Source organism: Lycium barbarum, chromosome 5 (genome assembly GCF_019175385.1).
Source record: "Lycium barbarum isolate Lr01 chromosome 5, ASM1917538v2, whole genome shotgun sequence".
Lineage (NCBI taxonomy): Eukaryota > Viridiplantae > Streptophyta > Magnoliopsida > Solanales > Solanaceae > Lycium > Lycium barbarum.
Window position 1 is genome coordinate 91,382,607 of NC_083341.1, and position 19,215 is coordinate 91,401,821.

The 19,215-nt window shown below is 37.4% G+C and overlaps 1 protein-coding gene and 1 long non-coding RNA gene across 9 annotated transcripts; one reads left to right on the plus strand and one right to left on the minus strand.

Annotated features, from left to right (window-relative positions):
- Positions 1-3,799: 3,799 nt before the first annotated feature.
- On the minus strand, positions 3,800-14,815 carry LOC132641062 (AP-4 complex subunit sigma). Of its 2 annotated transcripts, XM_060357936.1 has the most exons (5): positions 14,514-14,815; positions 14,061-14,147; positions 5,593-5,814; positions 4,244-4,312; positions 3,800-4,158 (listed from the first exon to the last, which is right to left on the minus strand). In XM_060357936.1, exons 1-5 carry the CDS (start codon positions 14,652-14,654, stop codon positions 4,024-4,026), a joined length of 654 nt encoding a protein of 217 aa, XP_060213919.1. In that variant the 5' UTR covers positions 14,655-14,815; the 3' UTR covers positions 3,800-4,023. The 2 variants fall into 2 exon arrangements, with proteins under 2 accessions (XP_060213919.1, XP_060213920.1); XM_060357937.1 differs by lacking the exon at positions 5,593-5,814 and having other exon boundaries at positions 14,514-14,796.
- A 308-nt stretch (positions 14,816-15,123) lies between these two features.
- LOC132641063 (uncharacterized) lies at positions 15,124-18,918 on the plus strand. 7 transcript variants are annotated; one of them, XR_009582656.1, is made up of 7 exons: positions 15,127-15,285; positions 15,400-15,751; positions 16,060-16,188; positions 16,663-17,076; positions 17,159-17,221; positions 18,431-18,501; positions 18,673-18,918. It is a non-coding gene; the product is annotated as an uncharacterized LOC132641063 (long non-coding RNA). The 7 variants fall into 7 exon arrangements; XR_009582658.1 differs by having other exon boundaries at positions 16,735-17,076; XR_009582655.1 differs by having other exon boundaries at positions 15,126-15,285; positions 16,060-17,076.
- Positions 18,919-19,215: the final 297 nt, after the last annotated feature.

The window sequence follows — 19,215 nt, forward strand, 5'->3', positions numbered from 1 at the left end:
CTTTGTGTACTGCATTTGTGACTTGAAGCCTGCTCTAGTATTGTAAAAATTTGACCCTGTGCCTTGTCTTTAGTAGCAACTACTTGCTCCCACAAGTCGAGTTAAATCTCATGCGTTTAGTTTCTTGCTGGAGTCGGGAGCCTCTAGATCTTTGTTTTTTTCTTTTTTCCCCAGAGCTAGGCGAGAAGCAGGAAATATCCGAGGATATGAAATTTCTTGCCCTCTTATAATTTGAATAGGCTTTTGCAGATCTCTTATATTTCTCAGATCTCTTATGTGTAAAAAATGATGGAAAGATCACAGATGCCCCCTCAAATAAAAAAATTACTTGCTCATACCCCTATTATTTTCATGCCTCCAGAAAAAATTAAAAATATTTACCCGTTATGTTCCTCAGTTATGATATCAATATGGTATATAAATTTATTGAGATGATATCATGAAAAATGTTTCAGTTCTTCTTTTAGTCCTCCATGATACCATCATGGTATATAATGAGATGGCATCATGGAAGATGTTTTCGTCCTTTTCTTAGTTCCTCGTGATACCATCATGGTATATAAATATACCGAGATGGTATTATGAATGATCATGTTCATTTATTAAAAATGATACACTTTTTTCGAAAAAAAACTTCTATGATACCATTATCTTATATATATATCGTGATGGTATCATGAAGGATTGCTTCAGTTCTTTAATGAGATATTCCTTTGGACCATGATGCCATCATGATATATAAATATACTGAGATGGTATCATGAAGGGTTGTTTCAGTCCTTCTCTTAGTTCTCCATGATATCATCGCGATATATAAATATATTGTGATGGTATCACGTAGAGGAAGTGGTTTGGTCGAGGGCTATGCCAGGTAATTATTTTCAGCCGTTGGGGGTAGAAGCGAAAATAGTTTGGGAGAGGGTATGGGCGGGTAAATATTTTGTATTTTGAGGGCAATTAGTGATGTTTTTTCTAAAAAATGAAGATCTCTTGTAAAAAGGTCATAAAACTAAATATTTTGTAATGACCTACAAACCCATTTCCCCCGAAATAACGAGTTTGACAACAAATAATCGGAATTTGAACTTTGACAGCAAGTAATATCACATTTCATCAGTTCAGGTTGGCAGATTCGACCACAAAAGCAAGCTAGGAATATTGTGTACAAATCTTATCTGGAGAGGTTTCCTAGAAACAACCGCCAGGACAGCCAACATAAATTGAAAACAGGGCATTTAAAATTAGCGAAAATCATATACAAAATTCACTAACCTCATATTACATTGGAAATATTGCATAGCAGTTTTCCTCATAAGAATTAACGTGACTTGAGTCGCAACAACAAGATTCCTTGATCAATAATATTTCAAGCACAAGCATGTCAACCAAACTTTTGCCATGTCTTCTTCACACGATTGTCCTTCATATAGGGACTACCCAGCAGCAGATGCATGAGGATTCAGCGTATTTGCCTTTACAATATACTATAATCAAGAATCCTCATAACACGCTGAAGGCGAAAAGTTGCCACATTCTTAGCTATAAAACACACACGTCATTTAAGCCGCGCATTTAATATGTCGTGAAGAACTGCCTAAGCCAACCCATCCCTGAGATCGCGAAACCTACTGGTGGCGGCGAACTACTTAGAATACAAAAGTGGTCATGTTCATCAACCATTTCATCTTGAGGATGGAACCTTTAGTTGCTGTTTTAGAATCCGCGAGGTCTGTCTATGTAATTAGTAATGTAGAGTTTGTTTATTTGGTACAACGAAACGAGTAATGTAGAGTTTGTCACATGATGCAATTATGGAAACATTAATCTTCACTCTTTCTTTTGCCTGGTTAGTTGTTCAAAGTCTACCGAATCCTACATTGAATTCAGCAGAAGGATTGAAAAAGAAGGTAAAACAGGTTCTTTTTACATAGAGCAGCATATAATTTATTCATATGGATAAACCGGCTAAATGGCTTAGGTTCGGGAGGAATATAAAAAAGGCAACTTACACAATTTTTTTTGGCATAGCTATACTTTTGCTAATTACATTTCGCAGCTACAGTAGATTGTATTCACGTGCTACAGTAGATTGTATTCAAAATTCAGCTGAGTCAAATTTCGCTGTATTCAAATATGATTTCGATGTATTCAAATCCGATTTCGATGTATTCAATTAAGTTGTATTCTACCCAACTGTATTCATTTGTAGCTACTTTTATACTGTATTCACTTCATTATTTTTAAAATCGATTGTATACAAAAATATATCCTTCAAAATACAAGCAAAAAATACTGAATTTTACCGTAAAAATTAACGAATACACTCAAATACTAAATACAAGAAATAAAATACACCCCCAAACACTGAATTTTGCACTAAAAATTTAACTAATACACTCAAATACTGAATACAAGAAATAAAATACACCCCAAAAGAAATAAAATACACTCGAATTTGAGATGCAAGAAATAAAATACACTTCAAATTCACAATATTCATTTGTATACAAAAAGATCTCCTTCGAAACACAGGCTAATAAATTATATTTTCCGGTTAGATCTGGATAATAGTGTATTTTCCGGTCAGATCTGGACAATAAACTGTATTTTTCGGTCAGATCTAGACAATAAATTGTATTCACCACCGACGGCGTGGAGGAGGAAGAGGTGGAGGTGTCGGGATCTAAGCCACCCGTCACTCCCATCACCGCCACCAACAACCCTCGTCCTCTTCCTCCCATCTCGATGTATCTCCGCCTCCATCCGCCACAACAACACCACTACCACTACTTCTCTCTTCTTCGTCACTCCCCACCAACAGCATCACCGTCGCCGACCCTCTCCATCTATAGCGGGTGGAGCTCACCTCCGACAAGTCAACAACAAAAAAAAAAAAAAGGCAAATCCAAAGCCATCAAGTTAGATATGGTGTTTAGAGGGAGAGAGAGACGTCGACGATATGGTGGCGTTGAATAGAGAGAGAGTTTCGACGGTGTTTAGGGTGTTCGATGGCGGCGGAACTCACCGGAGATTAGAGAGAGAGACAGCGACGGCGGAAGAACTCGCCGGAGATCTCCGTGGTGGCTGCCGGCGGCGGAGAGAGAAGAAGAATCTCAAAGCTAGCCCTAATATTCTCAGTCAAGATAAAAATAATAAAAATAGAATATTCTAGTTTAAATATATAGTGTAGCTATGATAGGTATGATAGGTAATTCAAATACAACTTTTAGCTATGAGAAGTAATTAATGCAAACTATAGCTACTAAATAGAAAAACCTACTACAATTTGCCACACCATGTAAATTTCCCTATAAAAAATTTAATGAAACTCTCAGTGGCTTCCCTTCATGTTTTTTTAGTTTTGGTCACAGGATCATCTAGTGCATGCACCGTCATCAACTACTACTTTCTAACTTGGTACGTGCCTTTATATTGAGAGTGGTCCTTTGCCAGGTGGAGAGCCAATTGGCAAGATACTTATCTTGCCAATTGATCATACTTCTTTATGACGGTCATCCTTTATAATAACATTCACTATAACAACCATACTTTCTGTGGAACCGATCTTATGTTCTTATAACAGCACTTCGCTATAGCAACAAAAAAATATCGAAACAAACGATGCTGTTATAAAGAGGTTTGACTATATTTTCCTCTCACCCACCCGTGGAAACAGATTGGTTATTGGAAACGCACCCACTTATACCTATTCTAGTTTAAACTTGGAAGTGCCTTCCAGTTAATGTTTTAAGCCAGCTTGTAAAATAAACACTTGAAAGGCCAAAAAAAAAAAAAAACACAACAACAACAACAGCCAGCAGCATACTATCAAGAACTCCATGTCCAACAAGTATAGAAACCAAAGCACTTTGTCCTTATATATTGTCAAAATAGATGCTTAGCATTGTAACGGAAATAAAGATTGTTTTACTCATACAAACAACAAGAAGGGACACTTCACGAAACGAAAGGGTCGTGAATCTCATGATGCTTCGAAACCTTTAGCGCGTAAGAGTGGATTACTTATGATGCTTTGTCCATCAGTTGAATTGGAGTCAGAATATTCGCCTTGCTTGTCTCGACAATACACCCATTCATCACCATCTCCTCCAGCATAAAGTGTGCTTTCTCAAGATGAAACATGATATCTAGCTCGCACTAATGATTTAGAAAATCCATAAATCAGAAAGTAAAAACATAAAAACTGACTTCCAAAAATTAATCAACTTCATCACAAGCTTACCACATTGCCAAAATGACGATCCATGGTTTCTACCAAGAGGTGAATGAATTCCAAAATAGCTAGTTCATTCTGCCAAATGGAAGAGGAGATAAATGACGAAAAAGGCAAACCAAACAATAATCTTAACTAGCTATGAGGAAACACATGAACAAACTTTTGTCCCAATAATCCTCCCCTCCCCAAAAGGCCTGCATAAACTAAAAAAGACCAACCCTATCAGGTGACACAGCTGCAGTAAAGCAGACTGATACATGAATATAAACATCAAAGTTTTACTAACAAGACACACCAGATAATTTTTTTTCTTGAGATGGTAGCAAATTTTATATATTCAAAAGCACAAAGGTTGTGCTGGCCATAATTACAGGGCATGACCCAAATATATAGATCAAAAAATTTCTATACAGAGATCCTAGAACATCTAGTATAGCTTACGAGGTCTTCTGTTTATTCCTGCTTACACCAGAAGTGGAATAGCAGCAAGCAATTCATTTTTATCTTCTGAAGTGAGTTGCCTTGTTTTCAAAACTTCTTTAGTCCCTTTCTTTCCATACAAACCACCATATGCATGTAGGGATCAAATCTCATTACTTTTCTGACCTGAAGGTCTTCTCCGTTTATTCTAGCATGACAGCATTTCCTTGGTATTGTTTGGCATGACCCAGTGTCTCCCTGCTAATGCTAGAGCCTAGAAATATGTTCTAAAGTTGTGTAGTCACTTTACAATGTAACTCCACATAGGTGATACACCCCCCTATCTACTAATTCCACCACCCCCACCCGGACCACCCACTCCTACCACCTCCACAATCACAACTATCATCACCATCATTACTAGCCACTAGCACCAACCATCACCACCACCACCACTACAAAGCATCTCCGCCATCACTAGTGAACATAAATGTTTTGTTTTTTTATCAAAAATATTTTAAGTTTATTAAATTTATATTTATTTTCTAATATTTAGTTACTTTTTTACTCAAATTGTATATTTATTATGTTTAAATAAATACATTATGCACATTCAGATGTTTTAAAACAAACAGTCTTAATCATTCAATGTTCAGATCTAGAGGCAACATCTTAACCATTCAGATGTGCATTCAGATTCAGACGTCTTAATCTTAATGAAAACAAATGAGGCTTTAGTGAAGATGAGAAATTTGTCTATTCTGGAAGATGAATCTTGACTGCCCCCTAGTTCCTTCTATACAAACCTCAATCTAAAGGAAGGTCAACTAACTCCATGTCATCTATAATATTAGAGAAATCAGTCATATCACTACTTAAGGTTTGCATTTCTTCTTTTCTGAAATGAACCTGGGAGTGTTGAAATCACCACATACCACGCAGAGATCGCCATAGAAGCCTCTAGCTGCGTAAGTTTCTTCCCACATATCTTGCCCTTCTTTTTTGCTGTTTGGTCCATATACCCCAGATAGGTGCCAGCGAAAATCTTGAGTCATTGCCATGAAATAACTGGTTAGAGTGCATTCCTGTACATGTAATTTCCCGTTCCATATTCTGCTATCCCACATCATTACTATCCCACCTCGAGTTCCACTTGCCTGCAACCATTCATATTTCACCCCTCTGTTAGCCCAGACTTGCTTCACATACTCATCTAAATCCCTTTAGTTTCTGATAGACAGTAGATATCAGCTCTCCAAATGTGTACTAAACTCTTCAGAAGTAAGAAAACAAACCTTAAATATTTGTGTGGCTGTAAATCATTTCATTAAGTTTAAGAGGGCAAATTTAAAGTTAAATTGTTTTTAAATATAGAAAGATAATATTATTTTTGGGACAGACTAAAAAGGAAAGTGTGACACATAAATCTAATGTTTACCCCCCTAGCATTTACAAGATTATGTTATCTTTATGGATCACCAATTAATGGAAACTTCCCCTACTTCTGCCGCCATTACTTTTGAATTTGACCTGAAAAGTAACTGATCATTTGAGTTCCTGTGAACCTTTCCATCTCGGAGTTGAAGGAACCTCCGGCACTGATTCTATTATGTTATTCTTTCTCCTGCTACCAATTTTCATAAAAAGAGGAAAAACCTCTTTTTTACACCCCTTTAAATCATCCAAATTTATTGCTCAGTCTAATTATATTGCTATGTACCCAGAGTTTTGTGTCCATCTCTTCAGCATAAGATTGGACATCAATTAGTATTGCTTTCTCAATCACTCATGGTTCTTCTTTGATGACTTCAATCATTTGCATATTGGATGACTATTGGGCTATCTGAGGTGATTGAGTTCCTTCAACATCGTGTGCCACCATCATAGATACCCTTTTGATCAGTTCTGCTCATGGCTCTAAAGAAATTAGAGAACCTTCATGCTGGATAGGAGTTTCGATATCTTTGATGATAAGAGTTCGAGACTTGTGTTGGTGGTCAGACACCATGAGCTTCTAACTCAAGGAGCATTAGGTCAGCTTCATAAAAAAGGACTGATGGGTCTTTAGTCTTTTTCAGAATCAGAGGATCTAGAGCAATATGTAATTTTGGGCCTATGACCTAATTCCACATTTAAAACCAGGGAATTCAAACAACTATTTTGCTCCCAAGATGTGTATCCTCACGTGAATTGGTTTTTAAATTTATCGAACCCACAAAATCTAGAGTCTTCAACAGAGGTATAATCCCATAGCCACCATTTAGGTCGCTGTACTTGCCTATTTCCATGGATAGTACTGAGATACTACCACCAGTTAGGTCGCTGGCTTTCACAAGCGCCGGAATTTCACACTAAATCGGAATGATGCAAGAATCTCTAGCGCTTTCCACTTTTACTTCCTTTGGGACGTTTCCTCCATCTCCTTTTACTTTAATTCTAGCCCAAAACATTTGATTTTTCATACTGGTTCTGTTAAGGTCCCTAATTCTGGATTGAGTCGCTGGACAACTAACTGGAAAGTAAGGCCCAACACGCAGGTCTAAGCCCTTGTTCTTGTTCCTTGACTTGCCTCTGATTGCTGAATTTTGCAATTCATTCTGGGAATTGCAGACCTGGGAACTTGTTTGAGAAAGTTCCAACTCTCTGTAACTTGATAACATCCAATCTATTTTATTAATAACGTCAACTCTCTTAAATAGAGGGTTACAGTAGCAAGAGTCCTAACAAATTAGAATAACAAAAGTCCTATAAAACTGAAATAACAAGAATCCTAATCCACGCAGGGAAGTTTTATTTGACTAACAAAATAATTCAGAAAACATTAATCATTATCTGTCCTATTAATTCTCTCGTCTGGAATATTGTTTCCCCACAAACGCATCAATAACATTACTCCCTTCCTGTAGAAAAAGCTTGTCCTCAAGCTTGAAGTCTGGAAAGGCAGATTTGAAATGATGCACCGTCTCCAAAGTGGAGTCCTCAACAGATAGGCCGCACCACTGAACTAGAATTTCCCAATTACCACGATTCAGACGCGATCGGAGCACCGAGCATGGGGTGGGAACAACGCGTCCCTCTTGAACTGGTGGAAGAGTATGTGGATTTGCAGGTGCCTCACCCTTGAATGGCTTAAGAAGTGACACATGAAACACATCATGAAGTTTGCAACCTACAGGTAGATCAAGTTGATAAGCAACGGATCCAATAAGCTTCAAGACCGCAAAAGGACCATAATATTTTGGTGCAAGCTTGTGATAGACACGACTAGCCAGAGTTGTTTTGGCGATACGGATGTAGACGTAACCAGACATAAGATCCTAGAGAAAATTCCACATCACGATGTCCCTTATCATAAACAGTTTTCATCTTGTGTTGCACCTGTTGGAGCTTAGCTCGAATATCTTGTAAGGCAACATCTCGGTCTACCGCATCAACTCGAGATGAACCAGCCATGTAGGATTGCAACCGGAGAGGCTCGCGTCCATAAACAACTTGAAATGGAGATGCGTGAAGTGCTGAATGGTAAGAAGTGTTGTAGCAAAATTCAGCCTAGGGAATCCAATCTACCCATTTCGTAGGACGATCACCCACCAAGCATCGCAAATACATCTCGATCGTGCGATTCACAACCTCAGTTTGACTGTCCGATTGTGGATGATAAGCAGATGAAAAGTTTAATTTAGTCCAACATAAACGAAACAATTCTTTCCAGAATGTACTAGTGAAGAGGGCATCTCGATCACTAACAATTGATTCTGGTATACCATGCAAACGGACAATATTTTCAAAGAAAAGCCTTGCTACAGAAGATGTGTTATATGGATGAGCAAGAGAAATAAAATGTGCGTATTTAGAGAACCTGTCCACAACCACCGATAGCACTGTTTTACCTCCTGATTTTGGCAGGCCATCAATAAAATCCATTGAGATATCCGACCAGATTTGATTAGGCAGTTGTAAAGGTGGTAACAGTCCTGCTGGACTCAAATTAACAGCCTTATTATGTTGGCAAGCTGAACAAGCAGCAACGTAATCCTTGATAGTTGTCTTCATAGCTGGCCAATAGAAATCCTTGCGAATACGTTGCATGGTCTTCTGCACAGCTTCATGTGTGGTATCATGAATCCTGGACAAGACAGAAGTTACCAATAGTGAGTTTGGCAAGAGATAGACCCTGTCTTTAAAGAAGAACAACCCATTTTGAAACATCCAATCAGCATCCATCTCTCCCTGTTCAATTTTAGCTTGAAGTTCGTGAAGAATGAGTGACTGCTTGACTTCTTCCCGAACTTCCTCAAAAATCAAAACTTCCGGCTGAGAAATAGCAAATAACATATCTTCAGCCTCTTCTCGCCGCGATAATGCACCTGCAGCAGTATTCGCCCAGCCTTGTATTCCACCCGAAAATCAAACCCCATCAACTTGCTAAGCCAATGTTGTTGAGGAGAAGTAGTAAGACGTAGATCTAGCAAGTATTTAAGGCTGTAGTGATCCGTCCAAATTAGAAAGGCTCGACCCCATAGATAAGGCCTCCAATGTTGAACTGCCTTTGTCAAGCCTATCAATTCCCGTTCATAAGCTGGAAGTTTCAAGTTTCGGTCAGCTAGCTTACGACTGAAAAAAGCAATTGGATGCCCTTGCTGTTGAAGGATTGCTCCTATTCCAACATCCGAAGCATCACACTCAACAACAAATTCTTCTTTAAAGTTTGGCAACTGTAACACGGGAGCAGAAACTAATGCCTTTTTGAGAGCTTCAAAAGAAGCAAGGGCATCATCGTTCCACTTAAAAGAATGCCGCCGAAGCATACTTGTTAAGGGGGCAGCAATCAAACCGTAATTCTCGATGAATTACGTTAATATCCTGTCAATCCTAAGAAACCACACAACGCTATTGTTGATTGTGGTTGAGGCCAATCCACCACGGCCTCGATTTTGCTAGCATTAGCTGGCACACCTATGTTTGAGACTGTGGCCAAAATAAGCTACTTGTTTTTCGCCAAAGGAACATTTGGATTTTTTAAAATAAAGGCGATGAGCTTGCAGCAACTCAAAGATGATTCGCATGTGTGACAAATGATCCTTCCAAGTCTTGCTATACACAATTATGTCATCAAAAAATACAAGCACAAATTGATGTAGGTACTTCGGGAATACCTCATTCATCAATGCATGAAAGGTAGAAGGAGCATTCGTCAATCCGAATGGCATGACAAGGAACTCGAAATGACCATGATGTGTTCTGAAAGCCGTCTTCTCAACATCCATAGAATCCATGCGGACTTAATGATAACCAGAACGAAGATCAAGCTTGGTGAAAAACTGTGTCCCGTGCAATTCTTCAAGCAACTCCTCCACTACTGGAGTAGGGAATTTGTCTTTTACTGTTTTAGCATTTAGCTCCCTATAATCCACGCAAAAGAGCCATGTTCCATCATGTTTCCGAACTAGCAATACAGGTGATAAGAATGGAGAACGACTTGGTCGAATAATGCCTTGCAAAAGCATTTGCTCACATTGTTTCTCAATCTCATCTTTCTGAAAGTGAGGGTGGCGATAGGACCGAACTATCACTGGATTAGTTCCTGATACTAAACATATGCGATTGTCACAGGAATGCATAGGAGGCAGACCTACAGGTTCTTGGAAAGGGTCACTGAAATCGGCTAATACCTTCTCGAGCTCACCTGGCTTAGAATCCAGCGAAAGATGTAGGTGTGGCTGAAGTAGTTGTTGTTGTCCATGTAAAATGATTTGCTTGTCCTTTACTTGAAATCTCATGGTCAATAAGGCAAAATCCCACAGAATAGGGCCTAGTGTTTGCAGCCATTTGATACCTAGGACAATATCAAAAGCATCCAAAGGAATCACATATGAATCAACACTGAAGGAATGGTTAGTTACACACAATTGCACTGTTGTGCAAATGCCCAGACTGGAAATCTTCTCGTCATTTGCCACTGATACATAGAGATTTCCTCGATGTTGAATAGGCAAGTCTAAACGCTGGGCCGCCATTAAGCTAATAAAGTTGTGTATTGCCCGAATCCACTGAGCTAAGCAACAACTTCTTATCAATTAAAACTTGCAACTGCATAGTATTTGCATGTTGTTTGCCTGTGAGATGGCAGGCTCTCCGCTATCCGTTGTTACGTCCTCAGATTCCCCATCCTCTATTTCCGGCCAAAATAACTTTTTGCACTAATGGCCTGTAACATAAAGATCATCACAGTTGTAGCACAACCCCTTTGCACGTCGGGCAGCCATCTCAACGCGAGTCAACCTTTTAACAAAAGGATTAGAAGCAGTTTACACTAACGTTTGAGGTTGAACCATAGCCCCTTTGTGTGCTAGAAGAAATTTGTATCTTCCTCTTAAATGCTCTCGCGAGACTCATTGCTTGTGCTAAGTTAGATGAGTTATGCAATTCAACATCGAGACGAATCAAATCAACTAAACCTGCTATAAACATTTCACTTACTGGTCTATACGTACAGATGATGCACGAGCCAACATTTTTTAGAAGTTACCTTTGATAATTTTTAACAAAACTGGTTTGTTTCAAGTTGATCAATTCCCCTAATGGATTACTTTTCATTGGTGGACCAAAACGGAGAGTACAATATTCTTTGAAGACACCCCAAGTTAAATTGGGTTCCTCCTGTTCCAGTTGAAAAATCCACAATTGCGCCTCCCCTACCATGTGAGAAGCGGCTAAACCTACTTTTTCTTGGTTGGTTGTACACTGGTTAGCGAAGAACTTCTCACAATGGTGAAGCAAAATAAGAGGATCTTCACTTCCATCATAAGTAGGAAAGTCTAATTTAGTGTATCTGGGAACTATACCTCTTCCTCCGATGTTGTCATCAGTACCAAAGTTATTGTTGTTGTTTCTTCCTCCGAGACGCACATCTAGATGTTCACCTACATTATTGCTTCGCTGGACAGAAGCAGCACTGTTGTCTCCAACTTCAACTCCCTTTGCACGCGCCGTGGTGCGGATTAAGGCTTCAATCTGTTGCGATAGTTGTTGGAACTTGGCGTCCATCCTTGCTTCTGAAGCTGCTACTTTTGCTTCAGTTTGAGTTTGGGCTTCCTATAAAAGGCTTCGCAGCTTTGCTTCTACAGTATTTTCGTCCATAGTTACAAGCCCTGATACCAAATTGTTAAGGTCCCTAATTTTGGATCGAGTCGCTAGACGACTAACCGGAAAGTCAAGCCCAACACGCAGGTCTAAGCCCTTGTTCTTGTTCGTTGACTTGCCTATGATAGCTGAATTTTGCAATTCATTCAGGGAATTGCAGACCTGTTTGAAAAAGTTCCAACTCTCTGTAACTTGATAAAATCCAATCTATTTTATTAATAACGTCAACTCTCTTAAATAGAGGGTTACAGTAGCAAGAGTCCTAACAAATTAAAATAACAAAAGTCCTATAAAACTGAAACAACAAGAATCCTAATCCACGCAGGGAAGTTTTATTTCACTAACAAAATAATTCAAAAAACATTAATATTATATGTCCAATTAATTCTCTCGCCTGGAATATTGTTTCCCCACAAACGCATCAATAACAGTTCCTTCTTCTGTTCCAATTCAAGTACCACAAAAATTACTAATTTCTTTGAAAACCTTTTACTTTTAGGACCATAAGTTTGAAGGAAGCCCTGAGAGCCGAAGCTATACCCAGTTTCTTTCCACTATTTTTGGCCAACATCCTTCTGTGACCAGGAGGTCATAGGTTGCCGTGTGACCAGAAGGTCACGGGTTCGAGCCGTGAAAACATCCTCTTTTAGAAATGTAGGGTAAGGCTGCGTACAAAAGACCATTGTGGTATGACCCTTTCCCGGACCCCACGCATAGTGAAAGCTTAATGCACCGGGCTGCCGTATCCTTCTGTGAGAAACTGTCTCTGCCAATCAAGTAATAGGTTCCCATACTTCCAGCGCCCTTCACTTGTAAGGACATGTTAGGCAGTTTTTCCTGTTGAAAGTTCAAACAAGAAATAGCAATCGTTCATCTCGCAAACACTAATTCTGTGTGCAGATTTCTATACAGAGGTGACCCATCTCCGGACGTCATTGATAGTTAAAATGTCCTGCAAAGACGCATGCAATCTACCAACAATACATCTCCATAGAAGATCCCTGCCTATTGTTTTGGAGCTACCAGAGATGATGACTCTGGAGTTTTGGGTGTTGATCGGCAATGTTTTTGTTCATGCAGTCGTCCATTTGTTGGCCCTAACTGCTCCTCTGAACTTAAAGCTTTCTCTTCCTTCATGTTTGAAGAATTAATGAACCTTTCCATCTGTAATGCAACCCTCCCCCACCCTGCATTAAATGTATCCTCTGGAATGATGGTGACTGATATGTTTTCCCCTTGTCTAGCAATAATGCTGATATAACATCCCTATTTATTGTATTTCAAAGTACAATAAAACTCTGAAAAGAGATCTTCTATTTTCCATCATCCCGACATTCTCTGGACATTTGAGGCAGTGTTAAGAACATAAACAAGCCACTTCATGACTTTAAGGCTCAAAGGTAACTTTTCTAAGCAGATTTCTTGTTGCTTTCAACCCAATTGAACCAGATTTCAGATCCTGAAACTGACCTTGTAATGTCATCAAATAAATCTTATCATCCCCCATGTTGAATGTAGACTAAGTTTCTGATCAATTACTGACAAATGATTGAGGAAAAACTACGTTTCCTGCCGTGGAGTCGCCTGGAAAAGTGGTCGCTTAGCTTGCAGAAGAGACTAGAGAGAGAAATCTAAACCTCAATTATCGTGTCTGGGAGCATTTTGTATGACCAATATCTGTTTCGTAGTGCCCCAACTTAACAAAGAACAGATAATTCCCAGATAAAGCTCAGTAGCCGGTGAACATTTTGGGGCAACACAGCTATAACAAAAAGCGTTCTGGACCTATAAGAAAAGAACAAACCGAATAGTTTTCTGGACGTCAAGACTTATACTCCATGGTCTTCCTAGTACCTTAGAGTTCTCCATAGTTAATAGATAGCATACCAAGTGCCAGCAGCGTGGGATGTAGATTCACGCTTAAATTTAAGATAGTTCTCTAAGTATACATAATTATGTATGGCAAATCTAGATGCTTCCAGCTCATAGAATGAGGTCATGTGAACAGAGGACGCTTCCTGCATTGACATGACAGGATATTGACATGAATAGAGGGGGAAGGGGGATCGACCTGTGCTCTGTACACTGCTTCAAACATGAAATTACGAACAGCAATAAGTTAAAATCCCTTTTTGTAACAGAAGAAATGTGAATTAATGCCGATGTAATTGACTGGTAATCAGACATGAAAAGAAACGGCTAGCTCACTTGTAAATAAAAAAGCATAAAGAAATCATATGTGAGAGACAGTATAACTTACTTCTTCATTATCAACTCCAACTAGGAAAAAGAGCGATGCATATCGCCTGTACACAATTTTGTAGTTACGATGCTCCACGAACGAACACTGTTTTCAAATGCAGGCAAAGACCATCAAGAAGAAAGATTGCAACAAAGAAATTCAGAAGCAGAACATCTTATGCACACTCAAAGAAAAAAGACTGCCAGTGAAGACACGCCCTCCTACCCTACCCTCTCCCTCTTTTACACAAATACTGACAAAAGTAATAAGCTTAAAAGAAGTAGAGAAAGCACAAAGCTGACTAGTATCAGCCCGGTGCACAAAGCCCCAAGGGGTGTGAGTGTAAGCATTAGCAGATCATGTACATATTACTGAATTGTAACAACAATTACATCCCTTGGAATAAAATCTCTAATTATAACCAGTACAAGCAACTCCCATCAGCCAATTATAGATAAACATCATCCATACCTGTTGTTCGTTGCGGGCAAGGCATTTGCGAACAATTTCACCCTCAAGGGCACGTCTTTCATCAATGGTTAGGTATTCATAATACTGTGCAAGACGTGTTTGTCCTTGCTTGTTCACCATTAGTATGAATCTGATCCCCATCACTTACCTGATCCCAATATGAAATTATGAATGAATCAAATATGCTTCTTCTTTCACTTAAAATCAACTTATCCTTGTTCTGAGGACGAGCCTTCGATGTGGTTAGGTTTTGTTTAGGATTTAATCTAACTACAGTTTTTTCTTTCCTCCTCCTATTTTACATTTTTTTTTTATTTTTTTTTTTACCGTAAGTAGTTGGTTGAGTGTACGGGCAACGTGTATCGTGTTAAGAAATAAAATACAAAATAAACCAACAACATCATTTCTTTTTTTATTTAAATTTAATTTAATTTAATTAATTAAATAATTTATTTATTTATTTATTTATTTTAATTTAATTATTTAATTAATTTAATTTATTTATTTATTTAATTTAAATTTAATTTATTTAAACTATTAATAAGTGAAGCTTCTTGGAACGACAAAGGGTACAAATGTAAATACGCACGTCCCTCACACTACGCTCTAAATATCCACGTGTGCCCTTTTCTGCTCCATGTTGCTCCACTTTCTTCTTCTTCTTTGTTATTCTATTCATTCTATTTTTGTCTCTTCTACATGTGCTGATAATTGCTCATTTCTTTTTGTCTTTGTTTTTGGTTCGTTTGATGCTACATTTTTGCTCAATCAGGTATTGCATGTGGTTAATTTATTTTAGTTTGATATTTTTACCAAGGATTTTGGGATTTTCTCTTAGGGTTTGGAAATTTGAGGTTTTCAGAATTTAATTAAGTTTTCATTTCAGAGATGGATCAAAGAATTGAAAGATGTGATACTGACGATTGACTTAGATGCTTCTCCACCGACAGAGATTTGATTTGGAGGTAATCGTGAATAGGTAAAATATCTTCTCGATTGTTCAAATTTTTGGGGATTTACTCCATATTTTTTTTCCTTTCAAATTTTGGGCCTATCTGTTTACATCTTCTCTGTAATTGTATTTTGTGGTTTTCTTGATTTCTCAATATGCGACAATGCATATAATTTATTATTCATTTAGTTGGAATATAATGGTTGCAAAATTATGATTTCACGGGTTTTGAAAGTAGTAGCCGATCAAGGGAAGAAAATGGCACTGCTTGTGTCGACTCTACGAGGTAATTTTTGCACTTTGTTTGTTCTAATGTTATATGCTTAGTTATATTTCTAAATTGTTGTGAAACCTATAGTAGATACGACTAAATAACAAGATGTGATAGAAATAAAAAAAATAGCCCATAACCTGAAAGACTGGTAATGGAAGAACAAAAAAATGATCCACTGGAAAAGGCTATGAACCAAAAAAGGTAAGCAAGAAAGTTATACTCAATCAAATTTTTCCCATTTTATTCAATCAGATTACTCCGTGAAAGTTTATTGGAGAAACAAATTGGAAGATTAAAGCTTTTCTCTTTATTTGTGAAAGAGTCGCGATGTTGATGAATGAGATGGAGTTTTCTTGTGCCTAGAGAACTACTAAAGAAGCAGCATAGCCAGTAACAACTTTTTGATACATTCAACCTTTATTTGGAGAAAGTAAAGAGTTCAAAAAAAGGTATAAGCAATAATTCTCAAAACTCAGAAACAAGTGTAATTGGATCAAGAAAGCAAATATTTTTTTATCTCTAATTTCTCTGTGTGTACTTTGTTCTATAGAAAGTAGGAAGATTCTTATGCATTTGAGAGAGGGCTTAAATCTGTAGTTTCAGTAATGAAAACTTTTAAATTTGTGTTTGAGGCTGTAGAGGGAAAACATAGATGTGGATTTCCAGATTTCTGATGTTGATGGTTAAACTTCTAGGTCTTATTGGTCTTGAGATGGATCTTCCAGTCATAAATATAAGTTTTATTTATCTTAATCGTAAATATATCCTTTATGTTTTCTTTGGTTGTGGTTAGCTAAAATATTGTAGCATCAAGTATTGGGTATCTTAAACTTTAACATATATATATATATAATGTTTTTCCTAAGCCGTAAAGATTTATTGCATCTATTGATTAATGAATTTCGTTTGCCCCGTGTTATTAGCAAAACAATGACAACAAGCTTGTAATGGACGGAGCAACTCATAGTGCTTGTTTCTATTTGGTGACCTGTCAGCTTGAGGAGCTAAATATGCACGGAAATATCTAATGAGAAAAAATGTGGACTGTGACAACGAGAACAAGTCTAACAATCAAGACAAGCCTCATCAAATAGGAGGAAGAGGTGAGAAGCACAACTTTCAGGCGAAGCAGATCAAACGGGAATCTTAACAAGAAAAGGAAGGATGAAGAAGATGCAAGCAATGAAAATCCTGCAATTGAAAAGAGAACTCATGTTTTTTGGTCTATAAAGTTTCACAGGGATTCCTAATGAAAGCTTCACATAGAGCTTCATAGGAAGCTTGTTGCAGCAGTTAATTATTTATGCATTGGAAGTGATTTCTTTAGCATCACTGTGGTTAGTCTTTGTGTATCTTTTATTATATGGATACTTCCATATTAATGGACTAATTTTTTCGTCCTGTTTCTAATGTCCGTAGGAAGATTTTGACCTGATGAATGTTGAAGGAGTTACAAGAGGGAATGTGGCAAGCCATCTCCAGGTATCTTTATATATAGTTTCATATGTTTTCTTTAATCTGCTTTATATTTTTACAAATGGGATATATGTATGCAATCCATGTACATTGTTTATGAATTTTGAATTTGGTTGGCTCTTGAACTAAGCATGGAAAGAATTATATATCCTTTCTTTTATTACTTTGCTCTCTATATTCAACTTTTAGACTTCACCATAAAATCTGCCTTTTGTCGATATCTTTTCTTTGAGGAACACTTCTAAGATGTTGTGAAGTAGTAGTCGTCTGTTCTGCTTAAACGACAGGTTTGTACTGCGTAACTCTCTTTTGAAGCTTTCATTCTCAGGAAAAAAAAAACTCTCTTTTGAAGCTTTTTGTGTAGTGCCACTAAATTTTTCTTCAACTTACACAAGTTTATTTGAGTCTGTGAATTCGAAAGTTAAAGAAGGTAAGCATGAATCTAAAAACCGAGAGCACAAAATCTTGTGAGATTTAGGCAAAAATTTCCTGAGTTTACTGCCTAGAAAATAGAACCTTCTGGTGGTAAGTGTGTGATAGGGTGGTAATTATGTTTTGGTTTTTCTACTTCATCCATTGTTATCCTCTTAACTGATTATTACATTTTCGTTTGATATGTTTGTTTTTAATTGTTCTACTACGATCGGCTTCTAGCCGCAAAGAAGTGTTAACATAGTAGCTTGCCCCTTGAAGCCTTTCCTTAACATATCCACGTAATGTGCATACGAATCTCATATTCATATAAATATTTGTCCTGCTTTGGTCTTCTAAAGTTGAAGAGGAACATAATAGAGTACAGTTAGAGCTATAAATGATTAACAAAAATTCATGAATGTTTAAAAAGAGAGAGGCCAAATTTAAGTTTAAGCTTTTGCTGGATTCAATTCAAGAAGTCTTTTCCTTTTTTATTTTTTTTTATTTTATAAAAAGGTAATTTCTTATACTTGCACAATTGCATAAAGAATCAGCAATATATCTTACTAGAAAAATTGAAGTGGCTTGAAAAAAATTACATTTTCAGAGTTGTTTCCTAGAATTGGTTGGTACACCAATTCTCTTAACCACATAAATCTGCTTGCCAATTACAATAACAAGAAGTTGAATCTTGCCCTTGTAAAGAATAGTGATTGAAAGGGTAACGCCCTTTGGATATTTTACTACACTCCGTCAGGCATATTCTTGAATCTGATTCTACTGGGCTATTATTCATTTCAGCCTAACATTTGTTGTTGGGGAAGAGATATTGACCTGCGCAATATTGGTCGGAAACAAATGAAGAATCACAGGTTTTCTTATGTTCGTTGTTGCAACTATCAATATGTTGTTGATAAAATACTTACTTTCTGCCATTAACCTCTTCCTGCTTGGGGCTACCAATAGTGAATAAGTACTATCAATACTTTTAATACATTTTAGAGTGGATATAAAGCACCTTTAAACTTCACATAATTTGACAGGTACTCTTCTTTCGATAAGGTCGGGAGAAAATGACGATGCTGCGGACGAGAACGCATGGAGGTTGCTTGAACAAGTTTAAGAACAGCCCCTATACGTAAAACCACTTGGTGTCATAAGTCATTGAATGCTTGTTTAGTTGGTAAAAAAGAAGTATGTGAATCTATGTTTTAGTTGTAAATATTAAATTATAATAGGTTCATTACTGTTAGACCAACTTTGAGATTAATGCAATAGTTTTTTTTATATGGACAAGAGTTAAGTAGCTCTTTAGTTTTCAAGTTAATCTTAAGAGTCTGGATTGGAGAATTTACATTTTACAGAGCAATGTGATCTCTTAAATCAGCTACTTAGGAAATTCTTTAGTGGTATAACAGTAAAGATAATTTATACTTCCTTTATAGTGCATATGTCCATCATAACTGCTGTAAAACATATGAGTTTTAGCTCCTATAGTCTTACATTCTACAACAAAAACTGAACTATACGAACAAACAATATTTTCGAGCATATGCCCGTGCTTACGGGCCATCTAGTCTACTATA